This window comes from Pelodiscus sinensis, chromosome 5 (assembly GCF_049634645.1).
Source record: "Pelodiscus sinensis isolate JC-2024 chromosome 5, ASM4963464v1, whole genome shotgun sequence".
NCBI classification, from domain to species: domain Eukaryota; kingdom Metazoa; phylum Chordata; order Testudines; family Trionychidae; genus Pelodiscus; species Pelodiscus sinensis.
Window position 1 is genome coordinate 129,337,811 of NC_134715.1, and position 17,178 is coordinate 129,354,988.

General features: G+C 48.6%; 1 protein-coding gene across 6 annotated transcripts in view; it reads right to left on the minus strand.

The window, feature by feature from the left end:
• The window catches only part of SLC4A11 (solute carrier family 4 member 11), a 250,855-nt gene that overhangs the window by 7,280 nt on the left and 226,397 nt on the right, over positions 1-17,178 (minus strand). For 5 of the 6 annotated variants that reach the window (XM_075931011.1, XM_025179543.2, XM_075931014.1 and 2 more), the window contains exons 16-19: positions 16,446-16,614; positions 10,609-10,782; positions 4,049-4,244; positions 1,343-1,512 (exon numbers count right to left, since the gene is read on the minus strand). In XM_075931011.1, coding sequence (XP_075787126.1) covers positions 1,343-1,512; positions 4,049-4,244; positions 10,609-10,782; positions 16,446-16,614 — 709 coding nt within the window. Of the gene's footprint in view, positions 1-1,342; positions 1,513-4,048; positions 4,245-7,018; positions 7,079-10,608; positions 10,783-16,445; positions 16,615-17,178 lie in introns of those variants that run through there. The other variant, XM_075931015.1, reaches the window with a different exon arrangement.

The following is a 17,178-nucleotide window of genomic DNA, read 5'->3' on the forward strand; positions in this document are numbered from 1 at the left end:
TTTGGCATCCCCTTTAATGGGGACAGGACTGGACACGCTGTCTTATCTCATTTGCAACCTCTTTCCTGTAGATTTTCCAAACAGCTGCCCAACACTCTCCTGGATCAGGTGGGCAACACTGCATCGTACTGCATCAAAGGTAGCAGAGCATCATTAAATGGCTATAAAGTTGGCCAATGTCCAGCAAGGATGCTTAGCAGTTACTTTAATAGCTCATTGCTGCTGCTATTTAATTCGTTTCCCACCCACATTCATTTGGCTTATTTAATGAGCCTAAACCCCCAACTCTTAACATGCTGAAAAACGAATTTCCTTCACTCCGCAATAGCCGGAAAGCATCAAGGGCATTTGCCAAAATTTAGAGCGAAAAAACTCTCCAAATAAGTTCTGGGTCACTAGGGCACATTTCAGCCAATTGTGAACATGTGCCCATGTAATCTTCACACTAGGGAGCACTGCCCAGGAGATTGCTGGATCTCAAGCTATGAAGCACAACATGAATGCTGAGAGCTCTTCTTGTAATAGACGAGAAAACATTCATTTCTGTGTGTAACAACTGTGCTGAGAGTAACAAGCTACAGGTCAAGCGGGAATGCTGCAGGTTCAATCACAGCTTCCCCCCCCATCACGGCACTGTCATGCTGCCCCTAGAGCCAAGCAATCTGCCTTGTGGGTTCCTCCTTGCTCCAGGGACATGCCCTGTGCTAGGTATGGGTTTCGCTTAGATATGCTAGCGGGTGTGTCTGGCTCCAAGGCTACGTGCCCCACACCACCTCCTCCTGCCCCTGGGGGGAGTCCTAAGAAAAATCCCATCCGTCACACACTGCTAGCCATGAACCAGGTAGCTGGTTCCAGGGGCGCAAGTTGGTACCTTGTGCGACCACTCTAGCCAATACAGAATATATTAGAACATCAGAACGGCCAGACTGAGTCAGACCAAAAGTCCATCTATTCCAGTACCCTGTCTGCCGACAGTGGCCAATACCAGACGAATATGGCAGAGGAGCAGAGAGAAACTGAAAGGCAAGTCTACGCTACAGTGCTACGTCAGCCCAGCTGTGCTCCTGCAGCATAACCGGTGACGATCAGGAAGCGCTCTCCTGTGGGCATCATTACTCCACCTCAGCAAAAAGTGTACGCTACGCGGGCAGGACAATATCTGTGTGATCAGCACAAAACTTGCCTCGCTCAGGGGGAGGGACTTTTCCACACTCTGGGGTAATGCAATTTTCATCAACTTCAGCAGCAGTGTACACGTGCCCTGAGTAGCGTCAGGTGATTTTGTAAAAACCCAACAGCCTGGGCACTCGGTGACAGGCCTATAGCACAGAGCGCGCCTTACCTGATCGGGATCATTCCTATCATAATGAGAGGAAATATCATCTTCATGTAGGGCAACGGTGACATCCCAAATCCGCAGAGGATGAGGAGCTGAAGAACCTGCAGGCCTGTGAAATAGTGGATCTTCCTCTGAGGGACTCTGCGAATGTAATGCGTTGGAGGATACGCCGTCTGTGAACGAGAGACAGAGGAGGTGTAAGACAGGCACAATGGTGGGGATAAAAAATAAAAAGTAAGCCCATCGAAGGCCCTACTTCAGGGAAACCATCACCACACAGCTATAAGGGTTCAAGTCAATAGGTAGCAAGTCCCTTCCTCTGAGTTCTCCCACAGCTGCCTCAGGTGCGGGAAGCAGCATCAAGAGTAGCTCTGTGAGCTCTCTGTACTGAGGAATGTCAAAGTATCACAGCATCTGTCCCCCTCCTGCCGCAGCAGCAGTCTCCCTGCTGCTGCGTTCCTAGTGCAGGGCACAACAGGAGCACTCCAATAGTTTGCTTGTTTGTTCCCCAAAGGGAGCACCACACTCAGCTATCAGATACTTCCTGGAGTTTTGAAAGGGGAGGGGCACATGCCAGCAGGGCAGCAGAGATCAAAACACTGAGCAGCTCCAACAGAGCAGGTATTGTGGGATACTGACAGTTCTGTCGACAAAACAAACAGCAGTCTACGCTGGCTCTTTGTCGATAATAAGGAGGGGGGAAAGAAGAAAGTCTCTCCTAGAGGTGAAGTTTTTGTCACCAAATCTGGGCATTTTTCCCAACAAAATTCACAGTGCAGTGTGTATGCTTGCACTGTTTTGTTGCCAAAAGTCAAGTTTTTCCAACACAACCTGGTAATGTAGACAAAACTTGAGTGTTTTTTCCCACTCTTCTTTATTTATTCTGGCTGCTAGCTCTTTGGGCAGGGACTTGTCTTAGCACACTTTGGGGGCTAAAAATATATAATAAGGGTTTCTTTGAGATGACCGGGCAAAAGCTGCACAGAGGAGGAATTGTACTTTTAGTGCCACAGATTTCCTGCACACAGAGATGTTGATACACATTCAATTCAGGCAGACGTACAAGTCAATATTATTGTTTGAATTACAGTAATGCACAGATGCCTCAACCTGGACGAACATCCTATCCTGCCAGATGCTATAGGATACAAAGGGAGACATGTCTTGGGGGTAGCTATGTTAGTCTGTATCTGCCAAAAAATCCAAAGGAGTCCTGTGGCATCTTAAAGACTAGCAGATTTATTTGGGCATAAGCTCAGTGCCACCTCACTGTTTACCCCTTTCTCTAGATCATTTATAAATAAGTTGAACAGGATTGGTCAGATCCTTGGGGGACCCCACTAGATACCTCTCTCCACTTGGAAAACTTACCTTTTATTCCTACCCTGTGTTTCCTGTCCTAACCAATTATCAATCCATGAAAGGACTTTCCCTCTTATCCCATGATAATTTACTTTACTTAAGAGCCTTTGGCGAGGGATCTTCTCAAAGGCTTTCTGGAAATCTAAGTACATTCTATCTACGGGATCCCCTTGTCCACATGTATGTTGACTCCCCTCAAAGAACTCTAGTAGATTAGTAAGGCAAGATTTCCCTTTACAGAAAACATATTCACTCTTCCCCAACAAATTATGTTCCTCTCTCTGTCTGAACATTTTCTTCTTTACTATAGTTTCAACTAATTTGCCTGGTCCTGACGTTAGATTTACTGGTCTAGAATTGCCAGGATCATCTCTGGCAATTTTTCTCTAGAGCCCTTTTAAAATATTGGCGTCATATTAGCTATCTTCCAGTCATTAGGTACTGAAGCGGATTTAAAGGATAGGTTACAAACCACAGTTATTAGTTTCGCAATTTCATATTTGAGTTCTTTCAGAATTCTTGGGTGAATGCCATCTGGTCCCAGGGACTTGTCACTTAACTTTATCAATTTGTTCCAAAACCTCGTCTAATGACACCTCAAACTGGAACAATTTATCAGATTTGTCACCTAAAAAGAATGGCTCAGGTTTGGGAATCTCCCCAATATCCTCAGCCATGAAGACTGAAGCAAAGAATTCATTTAGCTTCACCACAATGATCATCATCTTTAAGTGCTCCTTTAGCATCTTGATTGTCCAAGGTTGTTTAGCCAGCTTCCTGCTTCTGATATACTTAAACATTTTGTTATTACTTTTTGAGTTTCTGGCTAGCTGTTCTTCAAACTCCTTTTTGGCTTTTCTTATTATATTTTTATACTTAATTTGACAGAGTTTATGCTCCTTTCTATTTTCCTCACTAGGATTTAACTTCCACGTTTTTAATGATGCCTTTTTATCTCTCACTGCTTCTTTTACTTGGTTGTTAAGCCGCAGTGGCACTTTTTTGGTTCTCTTACTATGAGACAGGGAGATTAGGTTTTTGAAGTACCCTTCCTGTCCGGTTTAATGGCAAGACTGTTGGGAATTCTGTGATGGCCAATCCCCTGGAATTCTTATTATGGCTACACGGACAAGACAGCTTATACAGCGCGTGCGGTATGTCGGGAGGATGGCTCAGGCCAGGAGGAGGATAAACACATACATAATCACGGACGGTTTAATGGCAATGTTTTGAAGCTTGAGTAATCAACTCATTATATGAGTTTCCTCAGGAAACAGAGTGTAAGGCGCTATTTCTTGTTCCACATCCTGTGCAGTACATTTCCAGTTCTAGTACGACTCTCTCTACCTGCTCTTTCAGCAAGAGGGCCACCCTCTCAAAGAGTTGATTCCCATCAATGGAGGTCAGGGCGATGTACAGGAAGAGGCCGTAGAGGACTGGCTTCGGGATCCACTGCAGTGGGAATGGCAGGAGCAAGAGCGAGAGCCCCACCAAGAAGTTGGCCACTAGAGTCGTCAGTCGTGTCTCCTTCACGCTCACGATCCTGTAGGGGACACACAGTGGCATGGAAACAAAGACAGTGAAGAGTAACGACAAGTCAGTACCATGCTAACCCTTGAGGCTCACTTCCAGGGGGAGCCTGTTTATGGGACATTCCAATACCACAATCATCAAGCATCTCCAGCCAAACGCTAACACTTTTAGAAGACAGAAAACCTCTTGGCCTTAGTTCAGGCATTTAGACCACTACTCACACAGAGCAGCTGGATAAAGGCCAGGGCCCGGGACCGAGTCTGTTTATTTAATTTGCACTCTCTCCTCTTGTTTAACCCTACACTCTGTAGATCCTCGCTGAACTTCAACTAATTTAATCCTTGGCAATTTGCTAAACAGAATCACTTCACTGCAAGAGCCCCCTTTCTGCACGTTACCCCTTCCCAGCACTACCTGTCAGACGACACGGACGCGTGCATGCATGTTATATTACACATAGACAGCCCCCCAAAAGGATGTCAGAAAGCTACTTCTGTGGAAACTAACTAGTGACCCACTTGAAACCACATTCTCCTGACTAAGTCGTCAGCATTTTGGATAAACATTAAGAATCCCCTTGTTTATACACCAGGGAAAATATTCAGAGAATGAGGCAGGGAAATTAGGAACTTAATCCTGTGGTAGAGCATGGGAGCTGCCCTGCAAATTTTCCATGAGCCATGCTAAAAATGCAAGTACTTAATGCAAATTTCCAGGAGTTGACAGATTTTAGACTGACAGACCTGTTGCTGGAAAAATATTGACAGGAAGTAAGAAAGGACACACTAACTTTAAAACACACTGCACCGCACACAGAAACATTCCCAAATGTGAAACAGAAAACCCCATGCAGCAATGTTCCCTCTAATCTTTTCCATCCAGGTGCTGAATAAATGTTATGTGCACCGAGGCCACCAGTAGAAACAAAAAAACCTAGCTGGGGGTGCTCCGCTCATCCACTGGGCGGCATCTGAATCTCTCCTCAGCGGCTGCACAAGCGCACAACTTACAGGGAACACAGCTGTACAGTAAGCCAAAAACCAAGCTAAGAAAAAGGGACACTGCTGTTGTCCTATGTTCCTACCAAAAACAGAGAAGAGGGGAAATCTCCTTTCACAGGATTATTTAAAATCGGTTTATTTGTAATGTTGTTTCTTTATAAGGAAACTAAACCCCCAGTCCGGATGTTAACTGCTGGCTAAGGCCTGCCTAAGTCAGCGCAGAGACAACGGCACTGAAGATTGTTTCAGTGCTTTGGGGGGGGGGGGGGTGGGAGGGGGGAGAAGGCGCTCATGGTTAAGGGGAGAGAGGGGAAACCAGGTTTTCTGACTGCACCAGGTTCCCACCAAGGAGCTCACTTGGGTAGCATATGAAACTCGTCTCTTCCAACCAGCGGAGCACACAGCCTGCGTGGGCTCCTGGGCGAGGGTAAGGTGTGTGTGTGTGTGTGAGTGTGTCTGTGTGTGTTAGAGAGTGTGTGTGTGTAAGACAGAGAGAGCGCGCGCTCTCCACTCCCGGAAGGGGCAGGGCCAGGAGCAGTCGGTCCATAGTGCCGCCCAGAGCGCAGCACCTCCCCCGCCAGTCCTTAGTGCTGCCCAGAACCTGTGGGGCATCGCTCCAGCAGCGATTTAAAGGTCCCGGGGCTCCTACTTTGGTCAGAGCAGCTGTCAGAGCCCTAAGCCCCTCTGAATCACCAGGCCAGGGGTAACTGCCTCTTCTGCCCACCCCTCTGCCCACCCCTAACGCCCTGCTGGCAGGCCTGTTTCCAACTGCGGTACTCTTCCAGGTATGTGTGGCTTGCTTGTGGGGATCCACTGTCACCTGGTCTGTGAGCACCTGCCCTCCTTTTGGGGACACCCTCCCCGAGTAGTCCATTTGTTGCAATAAACACAGCTCCTGTCTTTCTGCTTGCCATCCTCCTCCACTGAACATACCACCCCCTTGCAAATCCTTCCTTCTGCTAGAGCATGGCCAGCAGGCTTGCTGAGCTCCAGAATTGTTCCTGCCTTCTGCTCTCCATTTTGGCATTTCCATCCTATCACAGCGCCCTCTTGCAGCCACATTAGGTGGCTGTAGAACTGCGTACTCCAAATGAACTGCCATCCGGCTTCTGGTAAAGTGTTTTGAAGAATGGAGAGCCCATAGAACACGTTGTTCTCTTTTATATGCACACATTTCTGGGGCTTTGCAATTCTTTTTGGCCTATCAGAGATTTCCTGCCGGCACGGTAGCTCCTTTCCACACAGAATTCTTGTAAAAGCTATACATATATTTAGAGACATAGTGATAGAGATGCAGCCATGTTAGTCTGGTGTAGCTGAAACAAAAAACAGGACTATGTAGCACTTTAAAGACTAACACGATGGTTTATTAGGTGATGAGCTTTCGTGGGCCAGACCCACTTCCACTATTCGATCTGAGGAAGTGGGTCTAGCCCACGAAAGCTCATCATCTAATAAACCATCTTGTTAGTCTTTAAAGTGCTGCATAGTTCTATATTTAGAGACAGACTGACTGCCTTACTCCAGGGCAGACTGAATTTCAAACCTATTTTCTATAACTGTGGTGTCCAACACACTAGCCACTCACATGTGGCTATTTGGCTGGTTGAGAGTGGCTAGTTAGCATAAACAATGTAACTACTTGGCTGGTTGAGTGTGGCTAGTTCACTATAGCAGTAGCCACTACGGCGGCTATTGCTTCAGAACTGGTTGGACATCCCGGTTCTATAATAAATGTAAGAATGCCATGTTTAAGGGTGCGGTGAGATCCGGGCTTAAATACCTGAAAGTGATGGCTTCTCAGGTAATGTAACCTTGCATGCCAATGAATATAAACTTCAACCTGTTACTCCATAACAAGGGGAAAAGAATAGAAAATATTACTTGGATAATGTGGCAGAATGAAGATAGAGATTCCCTCTTAAATTGAGGGAATGCAAAGTCTTTGGAGGACCATATTTAGGCTCCACAAATAAGCCATAGAAGACATCCAATGTCAAGCCTAAAAATGACAGAAGGGTCATCAAAAGGAATTACCCTCCATCTCCCAACTGCATTTGCACCACAGAAATTGGAATTTGCTACCACTGATCAAGACTCGCCTGCAAAACCTAGACCCATTGGCCAGATCCTCATGCAAAACCCCAGATTTCTAAGGGGCAAAAAATCTTCCCCTTTTGCTATTTAAAACACGCCGGAGAGCTTGCAACCTGCCCTGGGCACAACAGAGCCAGAAAGGGCATTCCCAAGGAGACAAGGTCAGAGAGGGGGACAGGGCCTGTGTGAATTAGAAAAGCTAGAGTAAGAGGTTCCAACTTCATGTGCCCAGCTGGACTAGAACAGTGCTTTTTTTGTGACGGTACTGCCCAGTACACAGTACCAGCACCTCCAGTCAGAGCTCAACAACTTTTCCCCTGGAGTATCGGCACTTTTAAAAAAAAATTATTATTTTAAACAAAAAAGCACTGGACTAGAATATTATTTTTGGAGCCAAGGGAAATAACTCTACCCATTAAAGCAACTTGGGAGTCTAGCAGGGTAAAGACAAGTTTTTGGTTCCCTCTCCTGATGGTTTAAGAGCATCGCCAGCAACATCAGTGCTGCTATTAGCGCTATTAGGTATGTGGGAAATGGCCTTGACGTGAGAAGTGCTGTGAATCCGTTTCCAGCTCTAGGACTCGAAAGTCAGGGCTGACAGCATCGCTTTTAGCCAAGGCTGCAGGACCGGTCATCAGCTGCTTGCAACCTTGTCAAATTTCACCCACCTGGGCTGACATTTCCCATGCTGGGTGTCTTGGAATGATTCTGAAGAAAAGTTTCTGCAAGAAACATCATCTGTTTCCAAGAACAACGTTAGTGGAAAACACGTTGCACCCATTTAAAAAAAAAATTCTTACAACGCTTTGGTTGAGAAGTTCATTCTCTTCCATGCTTTGCAGCAATGGATTGAACTCTGGCCGGGAAGGGGGGTAAGGGGTGGGTGTGTGTGTACAAAAAATCTAACCAAATTTGTCCATGTTGTATTAAAAAAACCTCTTCAAAATGGGTGAACAGATGCTCTGCAGAGACATTTTAGGGTTTTGCAGCTAAGCTGTGGCCCTAGAAGGCCTGTCGTCAGCCAAGGGACTAGAGAGGACTGGTGGAGACTCAAGAATATGATCGAAGCTCATCTTCAAAGAATCCTTAAAGCAAGGTGGCATCACTGGGCTCGGCCCTACATCAGGCGTAGCGCCCTGAATTACCTGCCTCCACAATCCGACTCCAAGGCCGGCCTGCCTCCATTGGGTTGCAACTTTTATTATTATTTTCTAGTTAAGCTTTGCTTCAGCTTCCCGCTCACAAGTCAGCTGAGGAAGAGGAAGACCATACACAGGGCCTCTGGGTTCTGTTTTACAGCTTTGTGAAGAACACCCGACCTGGCATCTCCATGGGAGCTGTAGCTGGCAGAAGATAATCCCGTTCCCTCAACATCCTGGAGGGCAGAAATCGGAGGCAGGGAAAGATAACAGCTTCCCAAACTGCCAGCCTGGCCCCATGCATGCGCCGCCAGGAGGGCTGCCTGCTATGTGCCCTCCAGTGCCAGGAAGACCCACCCCACTCTCCCCATGCTCCAGGAAAGGGGCCACGCGCTGCTTCCCCTCTCCTCCCCCTGTTGTTCCAGGCTGGCGGGGGGAAGAAGGTTGCGGCTGTACACCACCCACTGGGGGAAGGGTGGCCTGTCCCTATAGCGTGAGCGGGAGGTGGGGGGGGGGGGGGGGACTTGGCTCCCACAGAACTCTGGGTTGCAGAGGTGGGAGTGGGGACCTTGTTCCCCCCCCCCCCCCCCCCGAGCCCTCGCTTTACCCACCTCCCACACCCAGCACCCAGTTCCAAGTTGTAATTTATGTATCTAACCCCCCTCTGGGCAGGATGAGCAGGAAGGACAAGATTCCTAGTGCAGCGTATGATTGTCCACCCCTCCCTGCTTCTGCACTGCCCGTGTTTTCCCAAGAACCCCCACTGGCTCGACACTGGTGTGGATACAATTTCTGCTCGTGGGTATGGATCTCTGCGGCTACACATCGGCGTCTGCAGAACTCCAGGGCTCGCCAGGGAACTGCAGCGGCGGAAAGGGAAGACCCTCCCAGAAGCTTGCGCCCTGCAGGTCCTCCAGTACGACCAGGCTCCCTGGCACGCCCCTGGCTGGAGATGCACAAAGCTGCCTGGAAGGGCTGGGAGTGGTACAGCCACGCCAGAGGAACTACCAGTGCAGGGCGCTGGCTCCTGGGAACAACAGCTCCACGCTCGGCTCCTTTTGCCACTGCAGGGCTGTACCCACGCAGGGTTGTACTAATGGCAGAGGGGTGGCCCCAGAGGGGGTGGGAACAGAAGAGTCTCTGAGCTCCACGGGGTACAATGGAAGATGCTGCCGTGAGCTTTGGAACAGCCACAGGGAGACTGCGGCCGGCCCTTTCCACTACTGACCTCGCAGATTTCAGACGCGGGGGAGTGGCACTGGATATTTTTCTAATGAGACAACCAGGCAGCGTCTGGCCAAACTAATGTCTCACTGCTCAGCAAGGCTTCAGCAGAGAGCGTAGAAATGCTAGCATCTGGGAGGAGAGATGGTCTGACCGAGGGATGTAAAGGACTAGTCAACTACCCTGTAAGCCTAGGCTTAGCGGGTAGTTGAGTGACTACTCGACAGTTTCAGAGGCAGCAAGAGACAGGGGAGCAGGAGCTGATGCTGGAGGGAGCCGGCACGGTGTACTGTGGGGTGAGGTCAGGAGAGGCAGAGCTGCAGTAGACCCAGGAAGCTAACCCCGTTGTGGCTCTGCACTTTAAATGTAGTAAGAACCCCCCCTTATCGACTACTCGATGGAAATTCCATCGACTACTCGATTAGTCTATTAACCAGCAGGTAACATCCCTAGTTCAACCAGAAGGTTGGTTTTTTTTTCCCTCTCATGGATTACGAACCTTAAAGAGAAGGGAACAAAGCACTGAGAAGTGCAAGATCTGGCCGCCCAGCAGCATAGCTTGAGGCTGGCCCCCCACAGAAAGTGCTCGGTGCCGGCAGGACAGCTGCCAGCTACTCCACAGATGCAGAGTAGTGGTGGTGATCCCAGTGAAACAAGCTTGGACAGTTGGTTCTGGGACTGATAAATGACCCCTCGAAACAATCTTCCTTCATTCTAGCTCTCTCTGCCGGGAAGTGGGCAGACCATTTCTAGCACCTGCAGCCAGAGTTGGTGGAGACGGACAGGAACGATTAATTCACGTCGTTCAGAACAATCATTTATAGGTGTTAAAGGAACCCTGGAAAACCCCTCAGACTCCCCCACAAACCCCCGTCCTCCTGTGGATTTGTTCCTGGGGTTCCCCAAAACTTACGTCTCATAGATGTGCCCATTTTCAACCCTCTCTTCCACGTAGGCCAGCGCTCGGACGTGCATTGGGGAGTGAGGGAACGCAGCGTGTATCCATGGCAACCCGAAGACAGACAGCCCTGTGTTAATCAGAGCTACCAGGAGGAGGTCCCAGTGATAAGCCGTGCCTTTCACTAACCTGAAAGAAACGCTAGTTAATAAAGTTTTTATGTGCACTTAAGTGTGTCGTAACGATGCTGCGCTTGCTATGACCGAGCCAGGACAATCACTGACGAAGCGATCTCCAGGCACCGAATTTTACAGAGCTCCTCTTTCATAGCCGACCGTACATGAATTTGAAAGGCAATGAAAACAGGATTGCTGCCGGGGGACAGCTATCTGTTTGAAAGAACAACCGAAAAGAGAAACATTACCCCTGGCAATAATGCTCTTGCCCTCAATTTCAGCAGCATTTATCACTGAAATATTTAACAGGATGCTTCGACTCATTCAAAATTAATATTACCATCAGCTATCCTCCCGTTCCAGCACTAGCACTGGCCACAGCAAGAGCTGCCAGGGCATTTCTCATTTTAAACTCCTAGTTGCTCATCAACTCTCATCCATCGCCTTGACATTTTCCAGGCCAGGCTTTTTGACGCATTGCACATGTGCGCCTGGCAGGTTAGCTACACGCGTCAACATTTACTACTCTTAGAAAAGCTTCCTTTAGTCGGCGGCGTCTGCTGGGGTTACGTGAACACTTCCCCCACAGGCCAGCACGGAGCAGGCCTGGACCCAGCTCACATTCTGCGCCTCCACGTTGCACCCCCACACCTGAGGTTTCCTTTATTGCAGGGGACGGCAACCTTTCCCAAGTGGCATGCCAAGATTTAACCCCCCTGCCCGGGGCCACGCTGCTCTCCCGGGGGAGATGGGGAGGGGGGGGAAAGGGGCTCTCTCCACCACACACCTCGCTCGGTCTCCTGTCCTGGCTCCGCTCTGGCTTTTCCTGTGGGGAGGGGAGGAGCAGTGCGCATGCACCTCCCTGGGAGCTGGATGTGGCGTGGCGCCTTGGGACTCCCCGCCCCACGCACCGGAAGCAGACGCTGGCCCCAATCTTGCGGGGGGTTAGATGCTGGATCACCAGCATGGTCTGGGGTCAGGGTGGCTCGGGAGCGGGGGGAAGGAGGGTGTTCAGGGAAATGGGCGAAGGGGAAAGGGGAGGGGTGACCCTGGGGTGTCCAGCCCTGCTGGAGGCAGGATCCTGTGAGGGTCTGGTCTATGGTGCCTGCTCCTTCCTGCCAGGGACCCAGTTGCCCAGGAGCTGTGGGGAAGGAGGACCCCCCCCATGCATTTTCCTCTCCCCTCAGCTGCCCCCACCACCGCCCAGTCCCAGAGCCAGAGCCCACCTCTAGCGGGGACCGGCGGTGGCGGTGCTGGCGGCTGGGCGCGACTTCAGCGCCGTCTTTAGCCCGCCTGCCGGGGGCACCGCGAGGCAGAAAGGGAGGGGTAAGGAGCGGGGAGCGCCCAGGCTGCAGAGCTGGGGCTGCGCAACAAGGCGGAGAGCAGCAGGTGGGAGGAGGCGGGGACGGGACGCCCTGGCGAAGGCCGGGGAGAGGCTGGAAGGCAGCTCCGCACCCCTGAGCGAGCCCCTCATCTTCCCCACGACGGCTGCACCCCAGCCCGGCTCCAGGTTGCCCCGCTTTCCCAAGTGGCCTAGCCATCCCCGGAGCTGCCCTGTTCTGCCTGCTCCTCCAGTCTTCTGAAGTGGGTTTTACCCAGGAAAGCTCATGATACCACCTACCTGTTTTGTTAGTCTTTAAGGTGCTACTAGACAATTCGTTGTTTTTTACGTTTTTCCTGTTACAGACTAACTCGGCTACCCCTCTAAAACTAACGTGGGAGTTAGCAGCTGGGCTGTGGTATCTGAGAAGTCGATTCCATACCCTTGAACTATAACCCTACTCAATACCAAAAGTCACCACATTACATGTTCTTCTCATAGGCTACGTCTAGACTCCATGCCTCTGTCGCCAGAGGCATGTAAATGAGGCTACCAGGCATAGGAAAATGAAGCGGCGATTTAAATAATCGCCGCTTCATTTAAACTTACAGGGCTGCCGCGCTGAGCTGATCAGCTGTTTGCCGGCTCAGCGCGATAGTCTGGACGCGCGGGGGTCGACATCAAAGGCATTTGTTGACCACCCAGGTATGCTTCCTGGAATGAGGTTTACCTGGGTGGTCGACAAATGCCTTTGATGTCGACCCCCGCGCGTCCAGACTACTGTGCTGAGCCGACAAACAGCTGATCGGCTCAACGCGGCAGCCATGTAAATTTAAATGAAGCGGCGATTATTTAAATCGCTGCTTCATTTTCCTATGCCTGGTAGCCTCATTTACATGCCTCTGGCGACAGAGGTATGGAGTCTAGACGTAGCCATAGTCTCAGAGGAGTAGCAGGGTCAGCCTGTAGCTTTAAAAACAACGAGTTGTCTTGTGGCATTTTAGAGACTAACACAAATATATACATTATCAGGAGCTTACAGATGCTGTCCTACTTCTTCTCAAGCTCATCTGAAGAAGTGGGTTTTGCTCATGAAAGTTCATGGTACTGTGTATATTTTTGTTAGTCTCTAAGGGTATGTCTAGACTACATGGCTCCGTCAACGAAGCCATGTAGATGAGTTTACTAGACATAGGAAAATAAAGCGGTGATTTAAATAATCGCCGCTTCATTTACATCAAAATGGCCGCCGCGCTCTGCCGATCAACTGTTTGGCGGCACAGTGGGGTAGACTGGACGCTCCATGGTCGACAAGGGAAGCCCTTGTTGACTGCTCCGTTATGACTCGTGACAAGGCTTCCCTTGTCACCAGTGGAGCGTCCAGACAGCCCCGCTGTGCCTCCAAACAGCTGATCGGCACAGTGCAGCGGCCATTTTGATGCAAATGAAGCAGCTATTATTTAAATCGCTGCTTCATTTTCCTATGTCTAGTAAACTCATCTACATGGCTTTGTCGACAGAGCCATGTAGTCTAGACATGCCCTAAGGTGCCACAGGTGGTTTCTTATGTTCTTCTAATGTCCTATATCCAGAAAACGACTCAAGAAATTCGATCAATAAAAAAAAGCAAAATTCCCATTTAAGAAGAGAGCACTCATGACCCCTTTATAATTAAATTTATGCCAATCACTAATTAATTAAAAGCTTCATCAATGAGGACAGAGGAGTATTTTCAAATTGCACAGAGAAGAAATCCCAGAACAAGTATAACCTAACTGTTTTGAGCCTGTCGGTTTCTTCTCTGCTTTCCTGCGCTAACGATCCTTTATCAAATAAAGTGTGAGAAAACCACTAACAAAAATTGTTATGCAAGGAAGGAGAAACCCTCCCCTGTGTTACATTAGCAAAAAAATCCACTGAGAATATGGCAGTTCCTGAGGGTGAGGGGAGAATGTTATAAATTCACCCTGGATGCCATATCTGATTGTAGCTGGTAGAAACATCAAAGGGAATATTTGAAGACTGTAGCTTCTTGTTTCCAAGCCTGAGCATAAATCATTGCTTTTAGATAAAAGTGATACTAGATTACACATACTGTCCTACTTTGAGCCTTACTTCCTTTGCTTCCTTATTCTGAATTAGATAGAAGCAAGTCAGCCTAGTTCGAAACAACTTTTGCGGTTTCAAAATTCTTTCATATTTGCATAGCTGCAACACATGATGCTGCAGACCTTTGGGTTATCCACTCTTAGTTGGAAGAGAAATATTCATTCATCAAGAAACCATAAGGCTGACTAGATGCCAACCATATATCAAAGTGGGAGGTGAACCCACTGACTTTAGAATAGAGATCATTAATATAAAATCCATAGAGTAAGAACAGCAGAGCAGTAGGGTTGGGTAACCAATCTCTAGCTTTGTTCACTGCTCCAACATAATGCTGGTTCTTCATCTTTGCCAAAAATCCTATGAGAGAGCTTCTGAAAAATCTTTCCAAACATTGAAAGGCTTCGTGGTGGTTCATTTTCTTAAAAGTGGTTTGAAATAACCTGCTTTGTTCCAATAAACCCAGTTTGAGAGGGTCTGACTTTATCTGGTCTCTCTAAACCAGTGATTCTCAATAAAGCTTATTTGATCATGTCCCCCTTCTTTGCGTAGTAGTTCCCTCATACCTATGGGTATGTCTACACTACCCCGCTAGTTCGAACTAGCGGGGTAATGTATGCATACCGAACTTGCTAATGAAGCCCGGGATTTGAATTTCCCGGGCTTCATTAGCATAAAGCCGGCGCCGCCATTTTTAAAAGCCGGCTAGTGCGAACCCCGTGCCGCGCGGCTACACGCGGCACGGGCTAGATAGTTCGAACTACGTAGCCATTCCGAACTATCTGTACTCCTCGTGGAACAGATAGTTCGGAATGGCTACATAGTTCGAACTAGCTAGCCCGTGCCGCGTGTAGCCGCGCGGCACGGGGTTCGCACTAGCCGGCTTTTAAAAATGGCAGCGCCGGCTTTATGCTAATGAAGCCCAGGAAATTCAAATCCCGGGCTTCATTAGCAAGTTCGGTATGCATACATTACCCCGCTAGTTCGAACTAGCGGGGTAGTGTAGACATACCCCATGTCGGCCACACAAATACAGAGACCAATAAAAAAATCAACATGCAACTCTCCTTCCCCTCCCCCCCACAACATTCCATTCCTACCAGTTTGGGCACCTCTGCTTTAGAAACAGATGGTTTTGGAGACTCTCAGGTGGGTTGAGTACTTGTTGGCTGAGCTAACAAAATGGGTAGCAGTCACTCCTCTTGTACCGTGTATTTCCCAAATATAAAGTTTTAGAACTATGGATATGTCAGCTTTGCAGATGGGGGTAATAACCTATGAACGGAGGCCCACCAAATTCTTGGCTGTGAAAATCCTGTGTCAGATCCATGAAATCTGGTGTCAGGCCAGCCAGCTCCGATGGCAGAGTAGTCAGCAGTGGCTGCTGGCCAGTTGCCCAGCTTTGAAGGCAGAAGCACCAACAGTGGCAAAGTAAAGGTGGCAATACCATGAGCCCCTAATAGGCTTGAGATCCCCTTGTAGAACAGGGGCCTCTGTTTGAAAAATGCTGCAGAGAAAGCACATCTTTTGGGGATCAGTCACAGCATGAGCAGCACGTTTTGTGGATGTGTTACACATGCGTGAAATCTGCTATTTATGCCGTGACCAACCTGCAAAAGAAGTGTGTGATTTCTCCATGATTCAAGTAGACCCCCTACTTATGAAATCACTCCCAAAAGAGTACATCACTAGAGGCAGTATTTCTGCCACTGGAATAAAATACCATTCCAGGTCTGAAGACTTTGGAGTCTTGGCATGGACATACAGATGGGGAATACAAACAGAGCTAGCAAGGCTGCGTAATTCAGTCCCAGACCATCTTTACTCGGAACACGAGTAATATAGCATTGAAGTGAAATTGTCTTGGGGCGTCTCTACATGAACAAGATCCCTGCAAGCTGGAGTGTGAATTTACCCCGCACTAGCCATCCCCTGTACCCTGCTGATGTGTGTTTTAACAGTAGGGATGTGAAAGGTTAACCGGTAAGTATCACCCAGTGAGGGGGCTGCTCCAGATGTCCAGAGTAGCCTCTGTCTGTGGCAGGCCCAATGGGTCTTGGCCAGGGGCTGTTTGAGGCCTCTGGAGCAGCTCCTGTTCATGGAGGGCCTTGAGGGGGAGGATAATTAGAACCAGGAAGGCGGGGGACAGGGTAGATTTACACCCCAGCTTGCCACCGTCTAGTTGTTCACATAGGCAAGCCCTAAGAAGAGCTGCCTTGTTTTGAAAAGAAAGGGGTTAACAACGTTACCTGTTCTCTGGAGCGTTTGTGAGTGATGCCACTATATTTTGCTCTATGAAGAAAAGCATTGACAGAAGGAACCCCAGGCCCATGGCGCTCATTACAGAGCCAATGGAGAGAGATCGGATCGGGGCCAGCACAAATAAGCTCTCGGATGGGTTGTAGTTAAATTTGGACACTGTAAACACACAGGGGGGAAAAATGTTAAAGAGGCATCTGAATATTTCCTAGTCACCGGCATGAAGCAAACTTGTGTTCTAGCCCAACCACAAGCTCCATCAGCTTCCTGGCCTGCGTCATGCAGAAGGTCAGGCAAAGAGGATCATAACAGACCCTTCTTTTGCCAAAATCTATAAATCCACTGGTTTGGGGTTTTTTTAAGTACATTGATCACTGCAGCCCTGACCGATAATGGCTAGCTACACTGCAATTCGTATTTTATAAGGAGATGAAAATTTAAGTTGAGGACAATGCAAAACAAGAAAAAAAAACTCCCCAAACCAAAAACAAACAAAAACCATAAAACAAAACACCCCAAACCCACTCCTATAGAAGTAGGATTTTACAGTACGTTTCTGGATCTGAACTAATGAGAACTCTTTAGGCACCTTCATTGTACAGTCCTACTTCATAGTTCATTTGCTAGCATAAGCCTTTTGAAATACCCTTGCACCAAATGAGCTGCACAATGGGGCTTTAGCATAATACAGGACTGGCTTCAGCTGGTGACAAGAAATCCATC